Source organism: Dipodomys ordii, unplaced genomic scaffold (genome assembly GCF_000151885.1).
Source record: "Dipodomys ordii isolate 6190 unplaced genomic scaffold, Dord_2.0 Scaffold45, whole genome shotgun sequence".
Taxonomy (NCBI): Eukaryota; Metazoa; Chordata; class Mammalia; order Rodentia; family Heteromyidae; genus Dipodomys; species Dipodomys ordii.
The window spans coordinates 6,647,291-6,671,582 of record NW_012267261.1 but is presented as its reverse complement, the minus strand read 5'-3'; the positions used below and the strand labels follow the sequence as shown (position 1 = coordinate 6,671,582).

General features: G+C 48.3%; 1 protein-coding gene across 1 annotated transcript in view; it reads left to right on the top strand.

Moving 5' to 3' along the window:
* The first annotated feature begins 316 nt into the window (after window positions 1–316).
* The window catches only part of Xxylt1 (xyloside xylosyltransferase 1), a 141,933-nt gene continuing 117,957 nt past the window's right edge, over window positions 317–24,292 (top strand). Inside the window, exons 1-2 of the mRNA XM_013019369.1 lie at window positions 317–916; window positions 20,771–20,918. Of these exons, the coding sequence (XP_012874823.1) occupies window positions 413–916; window positions 20,771–20,918 (652 nt within the window). The 5' untranslated portion in view covers window positions 317–412. The remainder of the gene's footprint in view (window positions 917–20,770; window positions 20,919–24,292) is intronic.

Below are 24,292 nucleotides of genomic sequence, written 5' to 3'. Positions count from 1 at the left end.
AAATAGTATCTTTTGTAAGTCCCATGTCTTTTTTCTCTAGCATATCTGTTTTGCTAACTGAAAGTCCTGAGTTGGGGGTATCTCCGTTTCTTCACGGATCAGCTTCACCGTCCAGTCTCTTGGACTGGGCCAGGGAGGAGCGAGCCCTTGTTCACACAGATGCCTAGCTGGCCACCCTTCTCGGGGCTGCAGGACCTCGCACGGGCCTCGGGGTTCTCCTTTCCTCTGAATCTAGGACCCCGCGGCCGCCGGCCACGCGCTGGCCCTGCCTCCCGAGCATCCGCGCCCCTGATTGGCTTTCGGCGGCCTCGCCCCGCCCCCGCCATGGCCGCCGCCTGGCGCGAGGGCTAGGTGGCCCGGGGAGAGTGTCTGCGAGGCCTTCCCGGTCGCTGGGCCTGCGGACTCGGGGCGCATGAGCCTCCTTCGGGGCGCGCCCCCATGCGCTCGGGCCATGGCGCGCCTGGGCGCGGTGCGCTCCCACTACTGCGCGCTGCTGCTGGCCGCGGCGCTGGCCGTCTGTGCCTTCTACTACCTGGGCTCGGGGCGGGAGACCTTCTCGAGCGCCACCAAGAGGCTGAAGGAGGCCCGCGCCGGGGTCCCCGCCGCGCCCTCGCCGCCCGCGCTGGAGCTGGCCAGGGCGTCCCTGGCGCCGCCTCCGGGGGCCAAGGCCAAGAGCCTGGAGAGCGGCGGGGCCGGCCCGCTGGATTATCACCTTCTGATGATGTTCACCAAGGCGGAGCACAACGCCGCGCTGCAGGCCAAGGCCCGCGTCGCGCTGCGCTCGCTGCTGCGCCTCGCCAAGTTCGAGGCGCACGAGGTGCTGAACCTGCACTTCGTGAGCGAGGAGGCCAGCCGCGAGGTGGCCAAAGGCCTGCTGCGGGAGCTCCTGCCGTCGGCCGCCGGCTTTAAGTGCAAGGTGAGCTGGGGTCGCAGCCGTGGTTCCCGTGGTGGGTGGCCCACGCGCGTTCTCCCGCGGTCTAGGCTTGCTCCTGTCAGGGAATGGGGAGAGACTTTCCTGTGCTGTCTGATTTATCAGCCTGTAGCCCAGACTCCTCTTCCCGTCTGCTCCTCAACATGCTCTCAGTGGAGGCCTAGGCTGGGGGTGTGTCCCAGTGCTGCAAAAGTAAGGCTGCTGCCATAGCTGGTGGCCTAGCTTCTCGCTGCTCCCCCCCCCCCCAAATCGGAGATTCAGCACACCCGCATTTTGCACACCTTGCAATGCCTTCAGGATCTGCACCTCTTTTTACGTTCCTTCACTTCGCAGAGTGGAAGTGGTCATTTGAAGACATCAGTTGTCATTCGAGCAACATCTGCTGGACAGTCTTGGTGAGGCTTCTGGAAGTGTCCAAGTTGCACTGGCATCTCTCAGTAGCATTTAAGGGTTTTCAGGCAGAGCTAGTCAGGTCCAGTGTGAACCATGTCATATTCTCTCCAGTGATTCCTTACCCCCAGCCTCCAAGGGTCAGGAGCCCAGTTAGAGAAGCTGTGGTTCCTCCTAGTGAGGAAGAGAAAGTTCTAAGAGCTACAGATACCATCTAGGTATCTGTAGGTATCTGCACGCATGTCTTGCAGGCTGGATCAGCCTGCCTCCAAGGCAGCTCCACTTCTCCTGTCCTTCCTCTTCACTGCCTGGATCTCCTTGTTCAAGACTGCATGCTTGCCCTAGCAAGTTTTGACCTGTTGGTGGTACGGAGGAGTCCAAATTTTCTTCTTCTTTTGATTGGAAGAGTAAGTGATCTTAAACTATGGAGATGGATGTGAGCCTGGAGGAAGAGCAGCAAGGCCAAAGCAGTGTCTCAGAGGACCTGGGAGTCTGATGACTAAAGGGGAGCTCCTCCCAGGATCATGCTGGATTTGGGATTGTGGTGGCTACTTGTTGCCCAGGCCAGGAAGCAAGGGTTCCCCTAGCTGCAAAACTCCAGGTCTTAAACTTTTGGCCTTTCTATAGTAAGAAATCCTTCTGGTCCTGATGTCCTTTTCTGATGGGCTTGTTTGTCCTATGTAGGGGACATATCTTAAATGGTATGGGAGCAGGCATGTATCAAGTTCTGGTTTCTTGGTGGGGCTGTGTTGTGAGCCTGTCATACATCTTTAGCTGTGTTTGGCCTATTGTGTCTATTCCTTGGTTTATTTTTGAAACATAGTGTCATAGCCCAGAATTTCCTCAAGCTCTGAATCCTCTTGCCTCATCCTACTGAGTTCTGGAATTATAGGTATATACCACCATGCCCAGCCAATTTATGGCCCATCTGTACTTTCTACCCAGGATGGCCTTTCTTCCTCTTGGGTCCTCATTCACTTTTTTCTTTCTTTTGAAGTACTAAGTATTGACTTTAGGACCTCATGCTTTCAAGCCAGGCACTCTGACACTTAAGCCATACCTCCAGTCCCTTCTGGCATGCCTATACTGGCCTGCTCTTTGATTTTGTTTTTTTGCATGTGAAGGACCAGATTTATTAAAATAGCCATATAGAATATAACATAAATTAGTGTAAAGCATCATCTATTATTTTAATAATCACTTATTGAATATGGACTATGTGCTGGGTACTGTGTTAGAAATGAGAGATACTTATAAAGAAACAGACTTTGCCTCTGCATGCAGAAGCTCATAGGACCAGGGCAAAATTAACCACTTGCTGCAACAGAGTACAAATTCTAAAAGAGACCATTCTTATGAAGCCCTGGGGATGCCTTATCTCACGACTCCTCTTTACAAAGTTAGGACATTTAGCATACACAGAGGCACTTCATATAAATCACTTTAACAGTATAGGGATCTTGTGTGCAGAACTATACTAAATAGATAAAAGTAAAAAAATCTAGCGGGTGCTGGTAGCTCACGCCTGTCATCCTAGCTATTCTGGAGTCTGAGATCTAAGGATCACAGTTTAAAAGCAGCCATGGCAGACAAGTCCTAGAGACTCCATCTCTAAAATTAGAAGCAAAGGTAGGCTTAGAGGTATGGTCCAAATAGTAGAGTGCAGTTGAGCTAGTAGCTAGCGAAGCAAGCTCAAAGCTCTACCCTCAAACCCTTGTACTGGAACAAAAAAGCAGTCTTTTGTCTAAACATAGCTAATATAACTAAAACTCATAAATATCTACATAGTGTTACTGAACAAAGGTACTGGTGGACTCTGTGTGAGCATGATGCTATAAGCAATCTGATTCCTGGCCTATCTTTCTTCCCTCTTTGCTCTTTGATTTTCTTTATTGTGCTTCCTTGTGTTGCTGGGGATGACAGACAAGTGCTCAGCTATTGTGCATCCCCCATCTCTGCCTCCCAAGTAGCTAGGATTATATGCTGAGCCAGCACACCTGGCTTTTCAGCCACTCTTTACTCAGTTTCTAATTCCTTTGAGAATGTTCCTACCTCCTGGGCACAGTCTGTGTCCAACCCTGCATAGCTGTCCATTTCTGACATCTGCACCAGGTTTTCATGTTCTAGGAGGCTAAGAATCCAGGACCTAGAGTTGGGCTCCTTGTAGCTTCATTGCCCCTAGGAACCCCCAGCTGAAAAGTATGACCTCCTCTTCTTCCTTCTGGTACCACTCTGGCGCTGTTGTTTCATATCATATCACCTGTCCCTATGTATGATGCTTGGCTCATAGTTGGCGCCATAAGTAACTGCTCAGGTGTGGGACCAGCCTCAGGACCAGCTCTTGTCTTGGAGTATGTGTTTCCTGGTTTGACTTGCTCCTCTTGCAGGGTTCAGTTCTGACAGCCACAGCCCTTAAAGGAGGCTTGCAAATGAAACTGCCACCTTCTCTGTTGAGACCTGAGAGGTGAAGATCAGGGTAAGGATTCTAGCTAGCTATAGGGCAGTGGGCAGGTAAGGGTTTATCAGTCCTGGGATCACATTGTTGCTATTGCTTGTGAATCCATCTTTTGTGTGAATCTGTTTTCTGTGTGTGATTAAAGGTGTTCTTTTTTCCTTTAAATGTGTAAATCTAAAGGACTTGCTTTAATGTGTGATTTAACTTCATCAGATTTGGAACGCTTCTCTCAATATGAAAACCTGTTTCACACTTCCCCTTCCTTCTGCCTGGATTTCCACCCCTTCTCCCATCTTAACTCCTGTCCTGCTTTAGCTCAGTGGGTTTTGTTGGTAAACCTTTTTTTTTTTTTGGTCCAGTCGTGGGGCCTGAACTCTGGGCCTGGGCTCTATCCCTCAGCTCTTCAGCTCAAGGCTAGTGCTCTACCACCTGAGCCACAGCGCCACTTCCAGCTTTTTGCTTATGTGGTGCTGAGGAATCAAACCCAGGGCCTCAGGCATGCAAGGCAAGTGCTCTACCACTGAGCCACCTTCCCAGCCCCTCGTTGTTAAACTTTTGTGGAGCTCTTGTTCCACACTTTTGCAGCCCTGGGTGCTTTTTCTTGTAGCATTTGTCAGAGTGGTATTTATATAGTTATGTGTCTCTCTTGCTAGTCTACAAACCTCTTAAGGACATCCCTCAAGTACCATGACCCTAGCTCTTAACACCATGTCTTACATGTGTGAGTGCATTTTATAGAGAGAATTATTTTTTTAGTTGTGATGATTAGGAAGGAAACTAGCAATTGTCGTCAGCAGAGATCTTCAAGAGCATATATAGCAGGTGAGGAAACTTGCCAAGGCTGCCTGGAGACTTACTGACCTAGTTGGGACTGGCCCAGCTTTCAGGCCAATGTTTTCCCCTTTGTGCTGCATTTCCCTTGTAAGGAGTACTTCTTTCTTATAAAGTCCAGAGGGCAGTTTACTAGCAGGGAAGATTGACTTGAAGTCAGTTGACCTCTGGAGAGGGAGGTAACTGGCGAGCCACTGGCTTCCCTTCAGGGACAGGTAGAAGAAGAGAAGCAGGGATTTCCAAAACTCCCCCACCAGATAAGTTTCCCTTCTTAAGGGAGAGTTGGTGGATGTGACAGGGGAGGGGATGTAAGGACGGGGGGGGGGCAAGAAGCCAAGAGTGTTGGTTTAATAGAGCATTCACCAAATTAAAACACAGAATAACAGGTAGATGTCTGCTTTCTCCCCCTCACAGTGCAGTTCCAGTTCCTGGGACATCTTAGGCACTCAGTAAGTACTGCTAGTACTTACTAGCAGTGGATTAAAGCTAAGATATCCTGGAGCAGATCTCCGTGGGCCACACGCTGCTGTTGCAGCTCAGCTGTCCTGTCAGGTGCCCGAGGCTGCATCCTCTTTGACAAGTTAGGAAAAGATGGCAATACATGTGCTTCTCACTTATAGGCAGTTGCTGGGTTGCAGGGGGCAGCCTGGGCCAAGGAGGCACTAGGGTTGGCAAGTATTAGAGCTCTGCAGCTATGGTGATGGATTCTCCAGTTCCTTTCATTGCTAGAGCTTGGGTGGGGGTGTAGCTCAGAGGTAGAGAGCATCAGTAAAGCCCTGGGTTTGATCCTCTGAAAACAAACAGCATCCCCTCAACTTGATGAGTGGCCAAAAGGGCTCCCTCATGGGGCTTCAGAAAAGCCTGAAAGTGATAACCCTGACTCTGGCTGTCTTCATTCACAAGGCAGGTGACCTTGGGACTCCAGAGGATGCTTTGGCTTATTCCAGCATTAGGCCTCTTGCACTAAGTGGAGCCTTTGGCTACATTGTGATGGTCTAGAAATAAATGGATAGAGAAACGTGTCCTGGATTGAGAGGTTCTTTGAGATGAGGCTGGCATTCTATACCTGTTAGGATCCATCATGACCATTCCAGAAGACCACGTGGAGGCAGGCAGGGACAGGAGAAAGATTATTATTATAAGGTTTATTAGAGGTGTCATAACTCTTCTTGGAGAGGGAGAAATATGGCGTCTGCCCCTATCCAGGTGGGTAGTTCTGGGTAGCACAGGTAGGTTGGTGGGGGAAGAGAGCGAGTGGCCAGAGTCAGAACTCTGGGGTAGGGAGGAGCTCAGGTCTGGGTGGAGCTGAGGACCAGAGGTGGGGATAATGCTAGTAAGGCCATTTGAAAACACTATGTTTTACCAAGAAGACTTAACAGGGACACTCTTAAGATACTTATTTTTTTTTGCAATTAAAGAATGAGATATAATTCATATACCATAAAATTCACCCCTTTGAAGTATGAAATTCAGCGATTTTTAAAAGAATATTCATAAGATTATACAACCATGAGTACAGCTGGTTCTGTCCAGCAGCTATGGGGGTGAAGGATGAAGAATTGCCCAGGCAGTATCATTTCATAATGAGGAATGAATCTAACAGACAGAAATGGTTAAACTGAATCGGTCTCCCCTATCCTCTACCCTTATTAGGACAGATTGCCCTGGGGCTAACTTTAGGGACAGATCAAAAAGGGCACATTCCAAGAGGTAGATTTCTGGACTAGTGGAAGCAGTAAGATAAGTAGTTTAGGTAACAGACCAGGATTACTGCCAAGCAGTGAGATAAGGACCCTCAGTCAGGCCTTCCTGTAGTTTGACCAGATTGCTACTGAAGGTCAAGTACCCAGCCTAAGCAAACACAACACCAGCAGTTTTCTGGTGGCAGAAAAATACTCCACGGGGACCTAGGGTTCCCACAACCACTCATTTCAGAACATTTTTGTCATTTCAGAGTGTGTGTGTGTGTGTGTGTGTGTGTGTGTGTGGGTTTTTTTTTTGGGGGGGGTCGGTCGTGGGGCTTGAACTCTGGGCTTGGGCACTGTCCCTGAACTCTTCAGCTCAAGGCGAGCCCTCTACCGCTTGAGCCACAGCGCCACTTCCGGTTTTCTAGTGGTTTATTGGAGATAAAGAGTCTCATTTCCCATTTTGGGAAACATGCATTGGCCATTTCTGAGCCATGTAGCATGTTATACCTCAGGCCAGCCAGGAGGTGTTAATGTTGTGAAGACTGATGAGGAAACAAAATGCTATTTGCTGGGTACTTAAAGGTTCATGCACTTTCACATTCGCCTCACTGGGGCAGCGGGCTCTGGCTGGAGGAGGCCTCTTGGCAGCCTTGGGTGTCTTTGGGACAGCGCACAGATGAGGGGAAGCCATCAGCCATGCCTGAGATTGTGTGAGAACAAGACTGGGCTGCTGTCAGTGCCTAGAGGGTATGACATAGCTACCAGCAGCAGGAGAAGGAAGGGAACTCTGGGGTTTTGGTGCAGCATCTTCAGCCTAGCCAAGACCTTGAGTCTCAGCCAGGCAGGGAGGTAGTGCACACAGAGCTGGGTTCCTCTGTACCAGTGCTAGCCTCTGCTGGGTCCAGCTCAGCCTTGTTTTCCTTAGTGATTTCCCTGGAACTGGCTGACCCTCCTGCCTGACTTCCTGGAGGCAGACCCATGCTGGGGCCAGCTCTCCAGACTGTAAAGTGCCAGAGTCTAGCTGGGAGCCAGGACTGGGGGAGTGTGTGCCTTGGAGGACCTCACTTGTTTATCCTGTGCCTTGCCTGGGCGCTGGGGAACCTCGTGACCACCACGTGCAGGGGAGGGGGGCGGGTGGAGGAGGAGAAAGAGAAGGAGGAGGAAGTGGAAGACTCCAGGCCTGTGTGGCCCAGATGCCAAGCAGCCAAGGCCACTGCCCAGCAGTGACCACAGGAGGGCGCCATGGCACCGCGCTGGCCCCTCGTCCTCAGACCTGCCAGGGGAGCCTTTCCCGCCTCCCCGCTTGCTCCTCCATCCCCGCCCCCGGGGCTTGGCGGACTGAAGCACCGGGGCAACCGCGAAGGGCCGTCATTTCCTTCCTGCCAGGGGTGAACCAGCGTTGCTGAGGCCTCTGGAGGAAGGCTGGCCGGCGGGGCGTTGGGTTTGGCAGCACAGGCAGTGTGGATGGGCAGGCTTTGTGCCCCTTGGGCCTGCCTAGAACCCAGTGTGCCACCTGTGCCAGCCATGGCCGAAGGGGTTTCGCTTCAATGTGGGAAATGTGTCTGAGCGCAGGGCTGGCTGTCGGGTGCCCGGTGAGCCCGGAGGGGAATTGGGTCCCCTCTCTACCCTTGGCAGGTCTAGGGGCCTAATTGTGGGAGCTCAAGGCTCTGATTCCCACCTCACAGGCCCATCCTGTGAGGAGGTGAGACTGGTGGAGAGGGAAGGATTCCCGGTGTTGGCCTGAGAGGCTCAGGATCCACAGACTTTCTGAATCTGAGAGGATACAGGATCCACAGGCTTTCTGAATCTGAATCCAAGGACTCTGCTGCCAGTCCTCAAAACTTCCCTCCCAAGACTTCAGTCTTGTTCCCAGGGCCACTCCCAGGTTCCAATGGGCTGTGGAAGGCTGGTCAAGAACACCCCCAGCAGGGTCACGCCCGCCCCTCTCCTGCAGGTGCAGGGGTGTTGACCTTTATGCCCTGCTTCCAAGACCACTCTGTACTGGTTCCAAGCCAAGGAGCCACTGGCACAATGCCTGCTGTTAACTTAATGTGTTCTAAATGAAAGCCATTTGTTTTATTTATTAGGGTGATTACTGCTAAGCAGCCCCAACTAAGCGGTCCTCCACTGGTGGGACAAAGTGTCCTGAGTCTAGCCTCTGTTGCTCATGTCAGGCCCCAGGCTGTGTTCCCTCCCCTCCCTCTCCTTCCCCCACCACCAAGTCTTCTCTTCCCCAGTCCTGCAGCTACCAGTGCTTTCTGTTCCTCACATTTGTTTCCCTGGATGGGTCAGGAAGATGCTGCAGGGGAGGTGCCTGAGACTTCAAATATAGTCTCCTATATGAGGGGACCCTGTGGCCCTGAGCCCCGAGTTACATTTGTGAGCTATGAGGCAGTGCTGGGCTCGGCACATGGCAGGTGGCTGGTAAATAATACTGCTACTAAATGGTGCCTGAGTTAGGTAGGTGTGTGGGGAGCAGGGACACTTCCTCAGCATTCCAGGAGGAATAATTCAGCTGAAGGGCAGTGTAGCTAGTTTGCAGGCAATGTTTGCCCAGGTGTAATAGGTTGTCTTCAGGTTTTTGGAATCCTCCACACTCTCCCAAACTCTAATTTTGTTGTTGTTGTTGTTGTTTGTTTTTTGTCGGTTGTGGGGCTTGAACTCTGGGCCTGGGTGCAGTCCCTGAACGCTTCAGCTCAAGGCCAGCACTGCACCACTTGACCCACAGTGCCACTTCCAGCCTTTCCTGTTTATGTGGTGCTGAGGAATCGAACCCAGGGCCTCCTGCATGCGAGGCAAGCGCTCCACTGACCCACCTTCCCAGCCCAAACTCTAATGTTATTTCCTTCTCCAGCCCATCCCTCCCTGACAGTTGGTCCTTCTTGGAGCAGGAACTCTGTGCCTTGCTCAGTTGCACCCACAGTGTTCTTTCTGCTGGGAGGAGGAGACCCCCACTGTTCGTCCCTAGTGCTGTTTTTGTCACGGTGGGAGAGCTTGATCGTCTTGTGTGGACATGGGAATGGTCCTGCTCTAGCTTTTGTGGGATGGTCTTCTGTGAATACTCTAGTTTCTAGGAGGTTCCAGTTTAAACTTGCTTAAAATAAATGATGTTGGGCTGGGGAGGTGGCTCAGTGGTAGAGCGCTTGCCTTGCATGCTTGAGGCCCTGGGTTCAATTCCCCAGCACCACATAAGCAAAAAGAAAAAAAGCCGAAGTGGCACTGTGGCTCAAGTGGTAGAGCGCTAGCCTTGAGCTGAAGAGCTGAGGGACAGCACCCAGGCCCAGAGTTCAGGCCCCACAACCGGATCCCCCCCAAAAAAAAGGTCTTCCAGTGCCTCTAAACCTGAATTTCACATCTGTCTGTCGGTCACCTCTCCATGACTATAACAAATACCTGAGATTACCAACTATTTTAAAGTGAAGTTTATTTTCATTGTAATTTTAGAGTTTTGATCCATGACCAATCAGGCAGACTCATTGCTTTTACACCTCTGGTAGGGATGTTGGGTAACAATGGTATGGGGCACATATGGCCCAAAGAAAGAGGAACCGGTATATGGTGGGACTTTGGTCTCTCTCTGGTCCTGGGCATCAGCATCATGGCTGGAGTGCTGCATTCTGCATTGCTGTGCTTGTGGGCTTGCTGTTAGTCTCATAGTATGGACCCACATGACCAAGAGGGAGCTGGTAGCCTGGCCTGTGGGATCCCTCTGGGAGGCAAACTATGCTGCCTAGACTCCAGGGCACTGTCCACTCTGCAGCCCAGCCAGATGGTGCTTCCTATGTGGAGCTTCCTGGACACGAGAGCATCATTTTTGTGATAACAGCCATGCTGGGGCCTACATAGAGAACTGAATATGGTGAACAGCCTTCCTGAGGATGGGAGACCTTTGATAGATTGGTTCAGTCTCTATTCCAGGTTCTTCAGACTTCACTGAGCAGCTTTTGCTTTGATCAGAGGCATGAGAACCTGAACTTAGTCACTCTCTTGACACTAGGAGCTGGAAGTAAAAAACATTGCTTTTATGAGACGAAAACTGTGTCTTAAGCAGTTGGCTTTGGGGAATGAAATCTGAGCTTGTTGTTGAACCTTGGGTTTCTAGAACTCTTGGCTTCTGAGCCCTTTTCTGTGACTTGTGTAGCATCTGGACTTAGTTTGTGGAACTCATAAGGGAATTTAATGAAGCCTGGAAACAAGCAAGGCTAACTGTGGCTCTGTGGACAAAGCCTGGCCCAGGGTGGGAAAGAGTTGTGAGAATGTGTGTGTCTGTGGGGGAGGGGGGTGGGGGGAGAAGGACTTAGGGCTGGGAGCTGACAGCGCACCCTACAAAGAGCCCTCATGCCAGAGGGTGTGGCATGAACCATCTTCATTTTCCCATGTGCCCCTTGGGCCCTTGTCACTTGTGGCCCTAATTTTGGTGTGGCAGGGGAATTCTGTCCTCTGCTCATTTCGATTCCTGTGGACCCCACGTGTGGTGGTATTGGTCATAATGTTTCCCATGCTGCTCTTCTGTTTTGTGCTTGTCATTCACAGGACCATAGTATAGGTGGTTGTCATGTATTTTTTTTTCTCATAAACTGTCCTATGGATGTCTGATTTATTTTTGGACACAGAAAATGTGTCTCTCTCTCTCTCTCTCTCTCTGATTTTTCTTTTTCTTTTGAATCGTTCCTCGATGTTCTTCCTTGATTGTTCACAAGGAGCATTTCACAGGCTTGTGACCTGAAGCCAGAGTGAAGATGTGAAAGTGAGGACCTGGTCGTACGACTGTTCTTCATTGCTCACTTGCTGACACGTTTGCCTGCCAGCTTACACTGCACAGACCTGCTCTACTCTTAGGTAGAATCGTATGAATGCACTCACAAGTTTTAATGACGAGGCAAACCAAGACAGAAAAACTCAGGAGAAGGAAATAAAGATACTGCTCTCTTGCGACTTAGGTTAAATAGCCGCTGACAATTTGCTGAATTTGTTTCAGGTTTTATTTTTTTAAGAAGTAAAATATTACAGCGATGGCTAAAGCCCATCCTGTGTCTTCCCTGTCCTCTGCCCCACAGCTGCTGACTGCCCCACGTGACAGGTTGGTGTGTTTTGTGGAATTTGTTTTGTATTTTTGCTTTTATGACCTATAGATGTGTGTGTGACATTTGTCTATTGTGCTTTGTGGTTTCAGGAAGTTATATAAATGGCCCTTCACTGAAAAAGATGGTTTGGAGATTTAGCCCTGGGAACACATGTGGTCTTATTGCTTCTTTTGCTTCTTTTTCTCTTTTTCTTTTTTGCCACTCCTGGGGCTTGGGCTCAAGGGTTGGCTGCTGACCCTTAGCTTTTTCACTCGAGACTGGTACTCTGCCACTTGAGTCATACCTCCACTTTTGGCTTTTGGGAGGTTAATTGGAGATAAGTGTCTTAAAGACTTTTCTGTTTGAACTGGCCTTGAACCTTAATCTTTAGACCTCAGCCTCTTGAGTAGCTAGTATAACAGGTATGAGCCACTGGCACCTGGCTTACTGGTTTAACTGCCGTGTGGTATTTCATTACAGGCACGCCTCAGTTTGCCATATCCCTCTTGTTACTAGAAGCCTTGCCTCCGTGAATACCAGGCACACACTTCTCCATGCACGTGTGTGTGCTCACATGAGGGGTGTTAGCTGTCCTGGGATAGAAGCACCTTCAGCTTCGTAGCACACTCTTGTATTCTCCATACTGGCCGTGCCTTCCCCCTTCCACGCCCTCCCGACACCAGGCTGGGTTCCTTGCTCTTGCTGTAGGTCTTGCTGCCTTTGAGACAGGAGGCAGACACAGGAGGCAGCTTTGGGAACAGGATGGGAAGGAAACTTGGGAGGACAAATGTGCACACTCCTTGGTGCCCCTGCAGACTTGAGACTTGGGTCAGTGTGCCACATAGATTGTAGCACCTTTGAGATGAGAGCAGTGAGGAAGACGCCCAAGTACGGGTGCAGTGGCTGCCCAGTGTGGACTCAGCATCCTCAGCTGTAGCTTCCCACTGGCCTGCCCTTGCCTCCCGTTGCCAGGCTGGAGGAAATGGCTCTAAGGTCTGGCAGTAAGTCTGGGTCCTCTAGTGATTTGCCATGCAACCCCCAGATCGCCCCTTGTCCCCTTGCTGGACCTAGTGTCAGAAACATGAAGGTTGAGTCATGTTTTGTGGCTCTTTGCTATGCACATGTTGCTCACTCACTTTGGTTTCTGCAGTTGGGAAGTGGTCTGGGCTGGCAGCCTGGGGAGGCTGGCAGGTCCGGGTGGGAACCTGGTTTGAGGGCTGTAGTGGCCTGGTGTTCCCTGTGTCCTGGCTTTCTTCTCCCTGTGGCATAGAGCTGCTATGCTCCGTTACATGATTTGTTCTTTTCTGTAGCGTGGGAAATGTTCTCAGATCTCAGGAAGTTGGCATTTGCACCAGATACCAGATACCAGAAGGGCTAGAAAGATCTAGACACAACAGAAGACAGAGAAGACAGCCGATGCAAAGTCCCTGAGTCGTACAAGGGTTTGGTATGTATGTAGGATTTAAAGATTGCCAGTTGTTGTGGTTGTTGTTGTTTTAGCTGATTTTTCTTTCCCTCATAGCAGTAAGGCTTCACATCCTTAGTACAGATCAGTAAGGAAACTTCTTTTCTTCCTTTAAGGTTAGCAGTGTTTGTGAAGCTGGCCCGTGTTAGGTGGAGGCTGAGGAGACCAGTCTGTCCTGTCTGCTGTCAGAGCAAGCCCATTGTGTTGGGCTTATTCCTCCCTTTGTCCTGAAGAATGCTGTGGGGCAGGGTGAAGATGGAACTTGACCTGGTCCCAAGAGGAAAGAAGCAGCTCTTAGTTGGAAATGTGCTAAGTGCTGGTCAGCTGTCTCTCCATGTCTTCCTGGGTGTCCACTCAGGCCAGGGGGAGGGCTGAAGGCATGGGACTGGCCTGGAGGAGATACCATTTCCCATTGTGGGGTGTATGCCCCTACTTAGTGACTTTTTCTAAACATTAAGACCTCTTTAGCACAGAAGACTGTCAGTGTAGAAGCATGAAGCACGATCAGCAGATGGGACACTAAGCACGCGGAGTGTGGAAGGAAGCTTCTGGGGGGCAGCCCTGGCAGAGGCTCAGCAGTATGGCCGCGCATGGCAGGTGGGAGGACCTGGAACAGCTTCTCATGTGGCTAGCACATGAAAGCCAGAGGCGCCGATGGCTGTCTCCAGTGTCTTAGGACTGCATCAATACGTTCTTTTCTCAAATCTAGCATCAAATCCAGGACTGGCTTTTACTTCATGGGTCCCTCTGCCTCTTGAATCCTGAAAGCACTGAGTCTCCATCACTAAGAAGTGCTGAGTCCACGCCGATCCTATGCATGGCATAATAATGACACAGACAAATGCTACTTGAAGGGGGAGCACTTGTATTAGTGATGGCAAGCTTTCTGGCTGAGCTTAGATATTGCCACTGGATCCTCCCAGTGCTCTGGCCATCCACTCAGGATGAGCTGAGCCCTCTTTGTTGTCCTGCAGGAGATGGGTTCTAGTGCTCAGCAGCTTTAAAGGGACTGTCAGGTCCCCAGAGCCTTCCCTAAGCCTTGTGCATTACTGTCCCCTCCTCCCGAAGATCTCCATTCTCTGCCAGCCCAGCCTCCAGTGGTTTGAGCTCTACTGTTGGTAGCTGGTGCTCTTCAGGCAGGCTTCAGGGTTTTCTGGGTCCTGGCGTCTTTGGTGCTCAGGGCCTGCCCTTGCCACCTGCCCTCTTGGCTCCACAAGTGTGGCCAGGACTGACTCCCAGTGATAAACGAGTTTTCTTTATAGAAACCAGGCTTGGCCTCATTTTAGGTCCTCAATGAATGTTTCTAGGAGTCCTGATCTCTCTGTGTCAGTGTGTGCTGGGCTGGGCTGGCAGAGGCACTGGCTCCTGCCTGACCCCAGGCTTAGGCCTCTCCAGCCTCTAATATTGGAAATGCAGAACATGTGCTGTGTGGTGGAATGAGGCGAGCTTGCTCTCCCTCCTCTGCCTTTTGAAAGCTATCCTCTTCCAAAGAGTTGAGTCTTTTTGAAGTTCTGTGTGTTACATGGCATTTTCTCCATTATATACTTTATTGAACAAGGACATTTTAGTTTTAAGAAACCTTCAGAAGTTCTTTGATAGAATTAATTAAAAATAGAAGGAGGCAAGCTCGGTGCTGGTGGCTCACACCTGTAATCCTAGCTACTCATGAGGCTGAGATTTGAGGATCACAGTTCAAAGCCAGCCCGGGCAGGAAATCTCCAATAAAGCACTAGAAAGTGGGATTGCTGGGTCGTAGGGGAGTTCTATGTGGAGTCTTTTGAGGAACCTCCATACTGCTTTCCAAGGTGGTTGAACAAGTTTACACTCACACCAACAATGCAGTAGGGTTCCCTTCTGTTCACATCCCCTCCAGCATCTGTTGTTATTAGAGTTCTTGATTATACCCATTCTAACTGGGGTGAGGTTGTATCTCAGTGTTGTTTTGATTTGCATTTCTTTTATGGCTAGAGAAGTTGAGCATTTCTTCATGTGTCTATTGGCCATTTTTATTTCTTCTTCAGAGAAGTTTCTCTTTAAGTCATTAGCCCACTTATTTATTGGGCAGTTGTTTCTTTGAAGATTTGTTGTAGGGGGATTTAATTTTTTGAGTTCCAGGTATATTTTAGATATGAGACTCTTATCTGTTGTATGGCTAGTGAAGATCTTCTCCCAATCTGTGGGCTTTCTATTGATCTTGCTAGCTATGTCCTTTGCCATGGAGAAGCTCTGCAGTTTCATGCAATCCCTTGTCCAACCTTTCTTTGATTTGTTGTGTTTCTGGGTCTCTATTAAGAAAATTTCGGCCTGTGCCAAGGAGACCTAGGGTTTCTCCTATTTCTTCCTGTAATGTTTTCAGGGTGTCTGCTTTGACTCAGGTCTTTGATCCATTTGGAGTTGATTCTGGTGCAGGGTGATATATAAGGATCTAGCTTTAGTTTTCTACAAGTGATTAACCAATTTTGCTAGCACCGTTTACTGAAGAGGCTGTCTTTCTTCCATTCTAATTTTTTAGCTCCTTTATCGAAGATTAGGTGGCTATAGGTCTGGGTTCATTTCTGGATTTTCAATTTTATTCCATTGGTCCTGAGGTCTGTTCTTGTGCCAGTACCAAGCTGTTTTGATTACTATGGCTTTGAAGTAGACTTTGAGATTTAGTATTGATATTCCTCCAGCACTGGTCTTTCTGTTAAGGATCGTTTTTGCTATTCAGGGTCTTTTATTGTTCTATATGAATTTTTGGATTGCCTCTTCTATTTCCATGAAGAATGAGGTTGGAATATTGATAGGTATCGCATTGAATTTGTAGATAGCCTTGGGAAGTATTGACATTTTCATGATGTTGATCCTTCCAATCCAGGAGCATGGGAGGTTTTTCCACTTTCTAAGTTCTGTTTTGATTTCTTTTTCAGGTTTTTAAAGTTTTCATCATAGAAATCATTCACTTCTTTGGTTAAAGTTAATTCCTAGGTATTTCATTTTTTGTGGGGCTGTTACAAATGGAGTTGCTTTCCTGATTTCAGCCACACTTTTCTCATTGTTGGCATACAGAAAAACCATTGATTTTTGAGGGTTAATTTTATACCCTGCTACTTTGTCAAAGTTTTGAATCAGCTGGGAGTAGAGTCTGTGGGATTCTTTAAATACAAGATCATGTCAACTGCAAAGAGGGAGAGTTTTACTTCATCTTTCCCTATTCGGATCCCCTTTATGTTTGCATCTTGTCTTATTGCTATAGTTAGGCATTCTAATACTAGATTGAAGAGCAGTGGAGAGAGTGGGCATCCTTGTCTCGTTCCTGAGTTCAGAGGAAATGGCTTTAGTTTTTCACCATTGAGTATAATGCTGGCTGTAGGTTTGTCATATACAGCCTTTATTGTATTGAGGAATGTTCCATGGATTCCTAATTTTTCCAGAGCCTTCATCATAAAGAGGTTGTTGAATCTTGACCTTGACCGTTTTTTTTAATGCACCATAAAAATCCTTTAAGATCATTAATGAAAGGAAGATTAATAAAGGGTGACAAATATATGGTGATAGTTGGATGAAAAACCCCAGGAGAGTTTCTGACATAACTTGGGTAATGTTGTAGGTCAGAGTAACATTTCCAATAATCCATCCCAGCTGGGTTTAAAGTTGCCGCATCCTGCATGACTGAAGTGGCTGGTGAGGTGACGGGCTCTGGGTGACTCAGCATCGCAGCTGATGCTCATGAAGGACCCGTTTATTTTATTTTTAGTTTTTTGAGACAAGGTCTTACTGTGGGCTCCAGGTTGGCTTCAGACTCATCATCTTCCTCCCCCATCCTTCCAAGTATAGGGATTACAGGTGTGAACCATTCCCCCTGGCTCACATGGAGGGTCTGAGGAAGAAATTATTCTGTAGGCTAGAATACATGTGGAGAAAATGATGTTTTATAACCAATGAGACTTGAAGTTTTAAAATACGTATTGCAAATAAATCAATAAGGGTTACAAATAGCAAGTTACCTTTTTTGTCTACATCTGTAAAAGTCAAATGTTCACACTGGCACAAAGCATTGTTTTATGGTGTCCTCTTGGCCAGTTATCTAGGTTAAATGGAAATTCTTCCTGTAGCTCCATTTTAAAATGAATTGTTGGTGTGTGTGTGTGTGTGTGGGGAGATTAAGGGAATGGAAAGTAGAAAAATGAGGGAGGGGATAACAAGTTCCATAAGAAATGTACTCACTACCTTATGTATGTTACTGTCACCCCTCTGTACACAAAATTGACAATAAAATTTAAAAAAAGAAGAAAAGGAGAAGGAAAGGACAGAGGGGTGTCCCTTTCTTCCCCATCCCACCTCTTTTCCTGTCTTTAGTCTTGCTTTGTGGTACCTGGTCTGGGCTGGGGGTTCCAGAGGATGCTAGGCTCTTAGGTCACAGTTGGAAAACCTGTTTTGTTCTTTGAGAGATCTCATTGTTCTGACTGACATTTGCAGTATCTGTGATTTGCTCCCTACTGCATAAGTGTATCCATGGAACATATTCATTTGATCTGTAAGTAGATTTATTATATGAAATATTCATCAGAGCGGGCTTCACAGCACAGCTCTCGGAACAAATGTACTGAGTACAGTTTGTCCTCATAAATCTATTATTGCTGATGGGATTCAGTTGTTGCCTGGCAGCTCAGGGTGATCTGGGATAACGGTGGAGGTAGAGGAGTCTTCCTGCCGGTAGAGCTTGGTCTCCCTGGCCTTGACTGCGGCCACGCTTGTGGCAGGCCCTGCTCATGGGCACACATGCACCTCCCTTCTTTCTGCCCCATTTTGAACAAATTTAGAAGCTTTCCTCTGTAAGCCCTCTGTGATTTCCAGCACCTTGCCTATTCTAGCTCCCAGCATTGGTTTAGAGGTGCAGTGAGCTGGGAGGGAAAAGCTAGCTCATGAGCACTGACCAATCAATGGGATGGGATTCAAGGGATCAGGAGATGAATAGAGATGGTATGCTAAGCCTTAGGATTGACAGCATGTCAGCAACCCCTTGAACTGAATGCTTGTCCTGCACAACCATGGCAGCTGCCATAGGAAGTAGGTTCTATCATTCCTGTCTTACCCATGAAGAGACCCAGGCTCAGCACTTAGTGACACCCAAGTATAGTCTGGTCTCTATGTGACCAGAACTGGGTACGCAGTTGGAGCAGTCACAGTCTGTAAAGCCTCCTGTGGCATGGGGTACAGGAACAGTCTGGGGGGGGGTTGTGGGAGGCTGTGGGAAGGCTGGAGGGGAAAGCTGGGAAACTAGATAGGAGTTTACCAGTCAGATGTGATTGGAGGAAGACAATTATACATATAAGAAAAGCAAGTGCAGATATACAAAGACCTAGGACACAAAGGGGTGGTTGGCAGGGACAAGGCACCTGGTTCAGTGCTGCCCAGTTCTGAGGGAAGGGCTGGGCAGGGAAAGTGGGCAAAGGCATGAATGCAGGCCTCTTGAGCCTGGACAGAGTTCTGGACTGTGAACCAGGTCAGTGGGGAGCCAGCTGAGGTTGGGAAGCGAAGGAGAAAGCAATGAATTTGTATATTTGGAATATAACTATAGGAAGGATAAAAAAAAAAAGCCTGTCAAGAGGCCAGGGCAGGGTCTAGTTGGTGAGAGAGTGAATTGTGTTGGGAAATGGCAGGAACCACCCTCTCTTGCTGTCTCCACCTTGAGAGGCCACAAAAAGAAAAAGTCAAAGTCACAGAGAAGAAAAGCAGCCAGAGGGCTGGGAAAGGTGGCTCAGTGGTAGAGTGCTTGCCTTGCATGCATGAGGCCCTGGGTTCGATTCTTCAGCACCACATAAGCAGAAAAAGCCGGAAGTGGTGCTGTGGCTCAAGTGGTAGAGGGCTAGCCTTGAGCTGAAGAGCTGAGGGACAGAGCCCAGGCCCAGAGTTCAGGCCCACAACCGACAAAAAAAACAAACAAACAAACCTGAAAAGCAGCCAGAGAAGGGGTGAAGGAAAGCAGTGCTGTGGGAAAGATCAAGGTACAAGATTTAGAGTTACTTAAAACAGATTTTAATGAATGACAAGGACCAACCCAGGATGGAAGTTTTCTCATATTAATAGTATTTTAGGACCTTAAGAAGACTTAGGATAAAAGCAAACACATAAATGAAGAGAAATACAGGCTTGGGAGAAATAAGGTATATTGGAAATATTAAGAATGAAAGAAACATAGACCAAACACAGAACCCGAAGTAGAGGAAAGCACATGGGGTTTGCCCCTGTTGCAGGGCTGGGGCCTGACAACCAGGGCTCCAGAGGCCCAATGAGTGCAGGTGGCCTTGGCAGCCTGGGCAGTCAAGAGCAAGGGCAAAAGTGGGTAACCCATCTGTTATGGACATTTTCAGCACCATCCTTTCTCCTGCTGGCAGGAAGGGCCACCATCCGCATGAAGCATGACAGGGGTTCCTATGGCTTCGCCTTTGGCTACTGTCACCTGTTCAGGTGGCTTCTTGGCCTGGAAGCTAATGGTGGTGGAGTAGACAGGTGGGACCTGGAAGGAAGAAGGTCCTTGTCCTGTCAGCTGCCAGGGAATGAGTATCAGGAGGGGGCCGTAGATCTCCTAAGAAGGTGCAGGAAGAAAGAGGAGAGATGCGCTGGCTTCTGGCTTGAGCACTGCTGTGTGGATCTGGCTTCCATGGGGCATGGAGAGCAGCAGGAGAAGCTGCAAGGCAGAAGCGAGCAGAGTGCTCAGCAACACGGTGTTATAGAAGGTAGAGATGGCTGTGGGATGGACTTTGAATCTTCTGGAATAGTGTCAGACAGTAAGCGACCTCACTGTTCCTGAGGCCTCTCATCACTGGCCATGCGATGTCTTGCTGGCTGCTATTAAGGAGAGGATATGTTGTTAGTGGAAAGAAAATGGGATAGTCTGTTTTGACAGGATAACCAACCTCTCTGGTACCTGCTGTCACCATTGTAATTTGGAGGCTGGGACAGTGGTTTCTGTCTAATGGAAGCCCTGTGTCATCACGGGGATTAGAGTAGGGATGTGAGGAAATCTCATCGGTAAAGCTTGGTGCAGCATCTGGTAGTCCCTCCAGATTTCTGAGTACTCTGAGGAAAGTGGTGCCTGGTGATTCCTTGTGCCTCTCACAGCACGTCCAGAGTGCAGGGAATGCTGGAGAAGGTTGGTTGCGGTGGTAGATGAGTTTAGCTCACTAGTGCTGATCAGGGGAAGAGGTCATTTCACTGTTCATTTACAGTCCTGGACAGGAAGGTAGAACCAGGGCATCTTGTAGGCTGTAGCACATACACGATGGCCACTGGGAGCGATGGTGGGCCCTCAGCCATGCCGACGATCCTGAGTTCCAGCACCAGATGCTTTAACATGGCTTTCTGACCCAAAGCACAGAGCTACTTTCCTGGTTGTTGCCCTTGAAGTTCAAAAATATAAAACTACCAGGTGCTGGTGGCTCATGTCTATAATTATGCAGAAGGCTGAGATCTGAGAATCTGCTTTGCAGAAAAGTCCATGAGGTTCTTATTTGCAGTTAACCAGCAAAAAGCCAGAAGTTGAGCAAGAAAGCTAAGGAACAGTGCCTAGTTCCAGAATTCAAATCCCAGTACACACACACACACACACACACACACACACACATACACACACACACACACACACACAGTAGAAAACTAGGAAAACTATTCTCATTCTCTAATCTGCCTTCTTACTATTCTCACTGCATAGCTCTCCTCATGTTGAACATGGTCCCACACCAGCCTCTGTGTCCCTTAACTGACTCACTCTTCCCCATTTCCTTAGCTCACAGTTACTCATCTAGGCCCACCCTCATCTGCTTCTTGGACACTGAGAGGCCCAGTTTTTTTGCTTTGTGTTTTTGCTGTTGTTTTCTTCCTGGGCACAGGAGTATGTTGGGTATCTGGAGCCCAGAGCAAGAGTCACTTGGCTGAGTGTCGGGGCTTTCCTGTTCCCCACTACAGGTTATCTTCCATGATGTGGCCGTGCTGACGGACAAGCTCTTCCCCATCGTGGAGGCCATGCAGAAGCACTTCAGTGCTGGCTCAGGCACCTACTACAGCGACTCCATCTTCTTCCTCTCGGTTGCAATGCATCAGATCATGCCCAAAGGTAACCTCGACTGCCAGAAACAATGGCCCCGAGTGTCCAATTCTGCATGCATATCCCTGTATCCTGCACAGATGCTGCTCTATGTCAGAGGAAGAACTCCACTAGGCAGAGAGGGAGAATGAGCAGCCAGCCATGTCCTATATGCAAACCAAGGGCAGGCCTACCCTGCATTGCATAGGTCCTGGGGTCCAGTCAAGAGGACAGAGTGTGAGCTAAGCAGCTTGCTGCTCCTGGCATAGGGACCTGGGCTATAGCAACTTGGGCTACAGCCCTGACTTTGCACCTTGTTCAGAGGTCCCCTCTGCAAGGTTTAGTTGTTGATCTGTTTGCTTAGTTTGCTAATCCATGACAGATTGGATTAGATAATGTACCACTCAAATTAGTGACCCTGTTCTGTCTGGTTTGAAAAGAGCAAATCTAGATGTGAGAGGTACAAATTATGGACCTTGTAAGACTATTTCTGAAACTCAGCTATACACTAAAAGGATCTTCTAGGCTTCTGTCCCTCCTGGGAAGAAGAGACACAATTATCCTGTATGTGATAGGTGCAATGTGTGAAGAATTACTGGCAGAACTGATCATCCTTGACTGTGAGTTTTGGAGAAGGTTACATGTGTAGTATGCCCCTGGCTTTCAGACTCCCTTCCTAGTGACCCTTGCTTGGTTCTTGGGCCTGGATATCATCCAGTTTCTCATCAGAGTGAACCATGACCGTAGCCTCTTAGGGGTGAGAAGAGGTGTTCTGGGGCCTTAGAATATTTTGTGTGGGTTTGGGGCTTGAACTCTGTCTCCCTGAGCTAGCACTTTACTACTTGAGCCACAGCTCTACTTCTGGCTTTTGGGTGATTCATTAGAGATAACAATCTCACAGACTTAACTGCCTGGGCTGGCTTCAAACTATGATCCTTAGCTCTCAGCTTCCTGAGTAGCTAGGATTACAGGCATGAGCCACCAGCATCTGGCTTTGATTGAATTTTTAGAGAGATTCCACACTAGGCAGGATTTGACCCAGGGTAAAGCCAAACCACTGGTAGAGGCTTGCTGCTCTGGCCCAGCAGATCAGAAGTTTTAACAAAAATCAAGAACCAGCACCTAACAGACCAGAAGGGATAGGTCAGCTGGGAATCAGGAGAATTCACATCACAAGGAAAAATAAGCTGACCTGTCTTGCTGGCAAGTTCAAGCACCTAGCTCTGAGTGGTCTCTTGGTTGTAAGACTAGGGCTCAGGGGGTTTTGTTAAGTTGCCATATTCTCTCCCAGTCCTGTGAGGTAGCAGATAGAACAGATCAAGTAGTTTTGTGACCTGCCTAAGGTTATAGAGCCATTTAAGTGGAAAAGCCAGGATTTGCATCCAAGCCCGTCTGGCTCCTTCTGTCCCATCAGGTGTCCCACATGGGACCTTTTTAGACATGCCTAGTGAGGGTATAGTGCCAGGCTTCAAGAAGGCATGGTTATTGGTTTCCTAGATTCCATGGCTGGCCCTAGCTCTGCAGCTGGCCATGTACATTCCTTTTGCTTTGTCTTTGGACCTCAGTTTCCCCATATATAAAGTGAAGGGCTATCCCGGGCAGTTACCTTCTGCAAATCCAGCATGTGTGGGAATTCCCCTTAGATTGTGTAGTTCTGGGGAGCTGGGGGAATAGTTTGACCCTTATCCCACTCCTAGCTCAGTCTGTGTGTATATCAGATTTTGGTACAGGATTCTGTTTGGTCAAAAGGTTCTATGACTAAGTAAGTTTGAAATAGTTCATCTAGATGGGTCAATGGGCCTGACCATTGTGTTTCATCCTGCATGTGTGATTGGCCTTCCAAGGGATAGCAGAGATCTAGGAGCAAACATGTCAGACTTGCTAGGCCTTACTGCATTTGTCAGCTGCCAGGCCTCTCACTGCTCAGCGGGTGAACTCTAGGCCAGGTTTTTGTTTAGGGTGCCCAGCAGAGGCAAAAAACAGCTCTCTTGCTGTAATCTGCAGGGAACACAAGACGCCTCTGCCCCAAGTTATGGGGAAGCCAGATGGTGAGTCATAAAGCCACTCTGGTCTTTTCCTATTTGCCCTGTGTGGTAGCCTGGCATTGATTAGAGGGCCTTGCCTACAGAGAAGAGGCTTCGGGGACAGCTTTGCTAAGGATGTAAGGCATGGGCCAGGGCCTCCCTGGTGTGCAGGAGGAGGTGGAAAGAGGTGTTTTGACATAAACATCCCATCTTTTCTCAGGCTCTTTACTGGGATGATAATATACTTCCAGAGATTCCTTTTTGCATATGGCCAAGGTCTATTTCCCAAGGAAAGAGTTGTTAGGAGTTACCACAACTTGATAGTCACAAAATGAGCTGAGCAGTACTGCTGTTTCCTGTGGCGTCCGGGGTGTTTTCTGTTAGGAAATCTGGCTGCTGCTCAATCCTTGGTGCTGTTGTCCCCACTGGGCAGGTCATTTGGAATCCCTGCAACTTTCAGAAGAACACTTTGTTTTCAGACATCATTAGCACTGTCTTGAGTTGGTCGTGGTTCTTTATTGCTGTCTTCTGTGTTTATTTTTTTTTTAATTATAGAAATTACTGTTGTTTTGTGCTTTGGTTGATGCTTTGTTCTTGTATAATTGCTATATTCTTGCTCATTTGGTTATTTCATTTTCTTTTCCTGGCTCTTGTTTTCTTTTTCTTTCTTTCTTTTTTTTTTTCATTTTGGCTTCCTTTTTGCTCCAGGAAAGTACGGATGGAATGGGAGGGGCCTGAGCCTATGACCCAACCTGGGAAGGCTGATTGTGATGTTTATAAAGTTGTGACTCTAGATGTGGTGACTAGGGTTCCAGAAATATACGATATTTTCCTATATCTGAACATCTGTCCCCTTCCCTTTCTGTAGAATACTGGTCACTGTTCTGTGGCTAAACTACTGTTTCTCTCCTCAGTTCCTCCTTGGTGTAAGTGGGGCTAATCAGGGCTTTGTAAATGCCAGACCATGTTCTACTTGAGCTATATCCTCAGGTCTGTTTGATTCTTCGTTTTCTATTTTAAAAGTAACAGCCAGGTGTTAGTGGCTTATACCTGTAATCCTAGCTACTCAGGAAGCTGAGATCCAAGGATTATGGTTCAAAGGTAGCCCAGGCAGAAGAGTCTGTGAAACTCTTAAATCCAATTAACCATTAAAAAGAAAATGTTTACATATGGATACAAGTTGACCATTGTAACAATGAGATGTACAAGACACTTTTGAACATTGAACTTTACAATTTAGGTGGCGGGGGTGGAGGGGGTATAGTTGTGGAAATGGGGGTGAAGGGATGGTAGGGGAAAAACAAAGGAGGAGGCAACAATGCTTGATAAGAAATGTACTCATTACCTTGCTCATGTAACTGTAACCCCTCTGTACAGTAT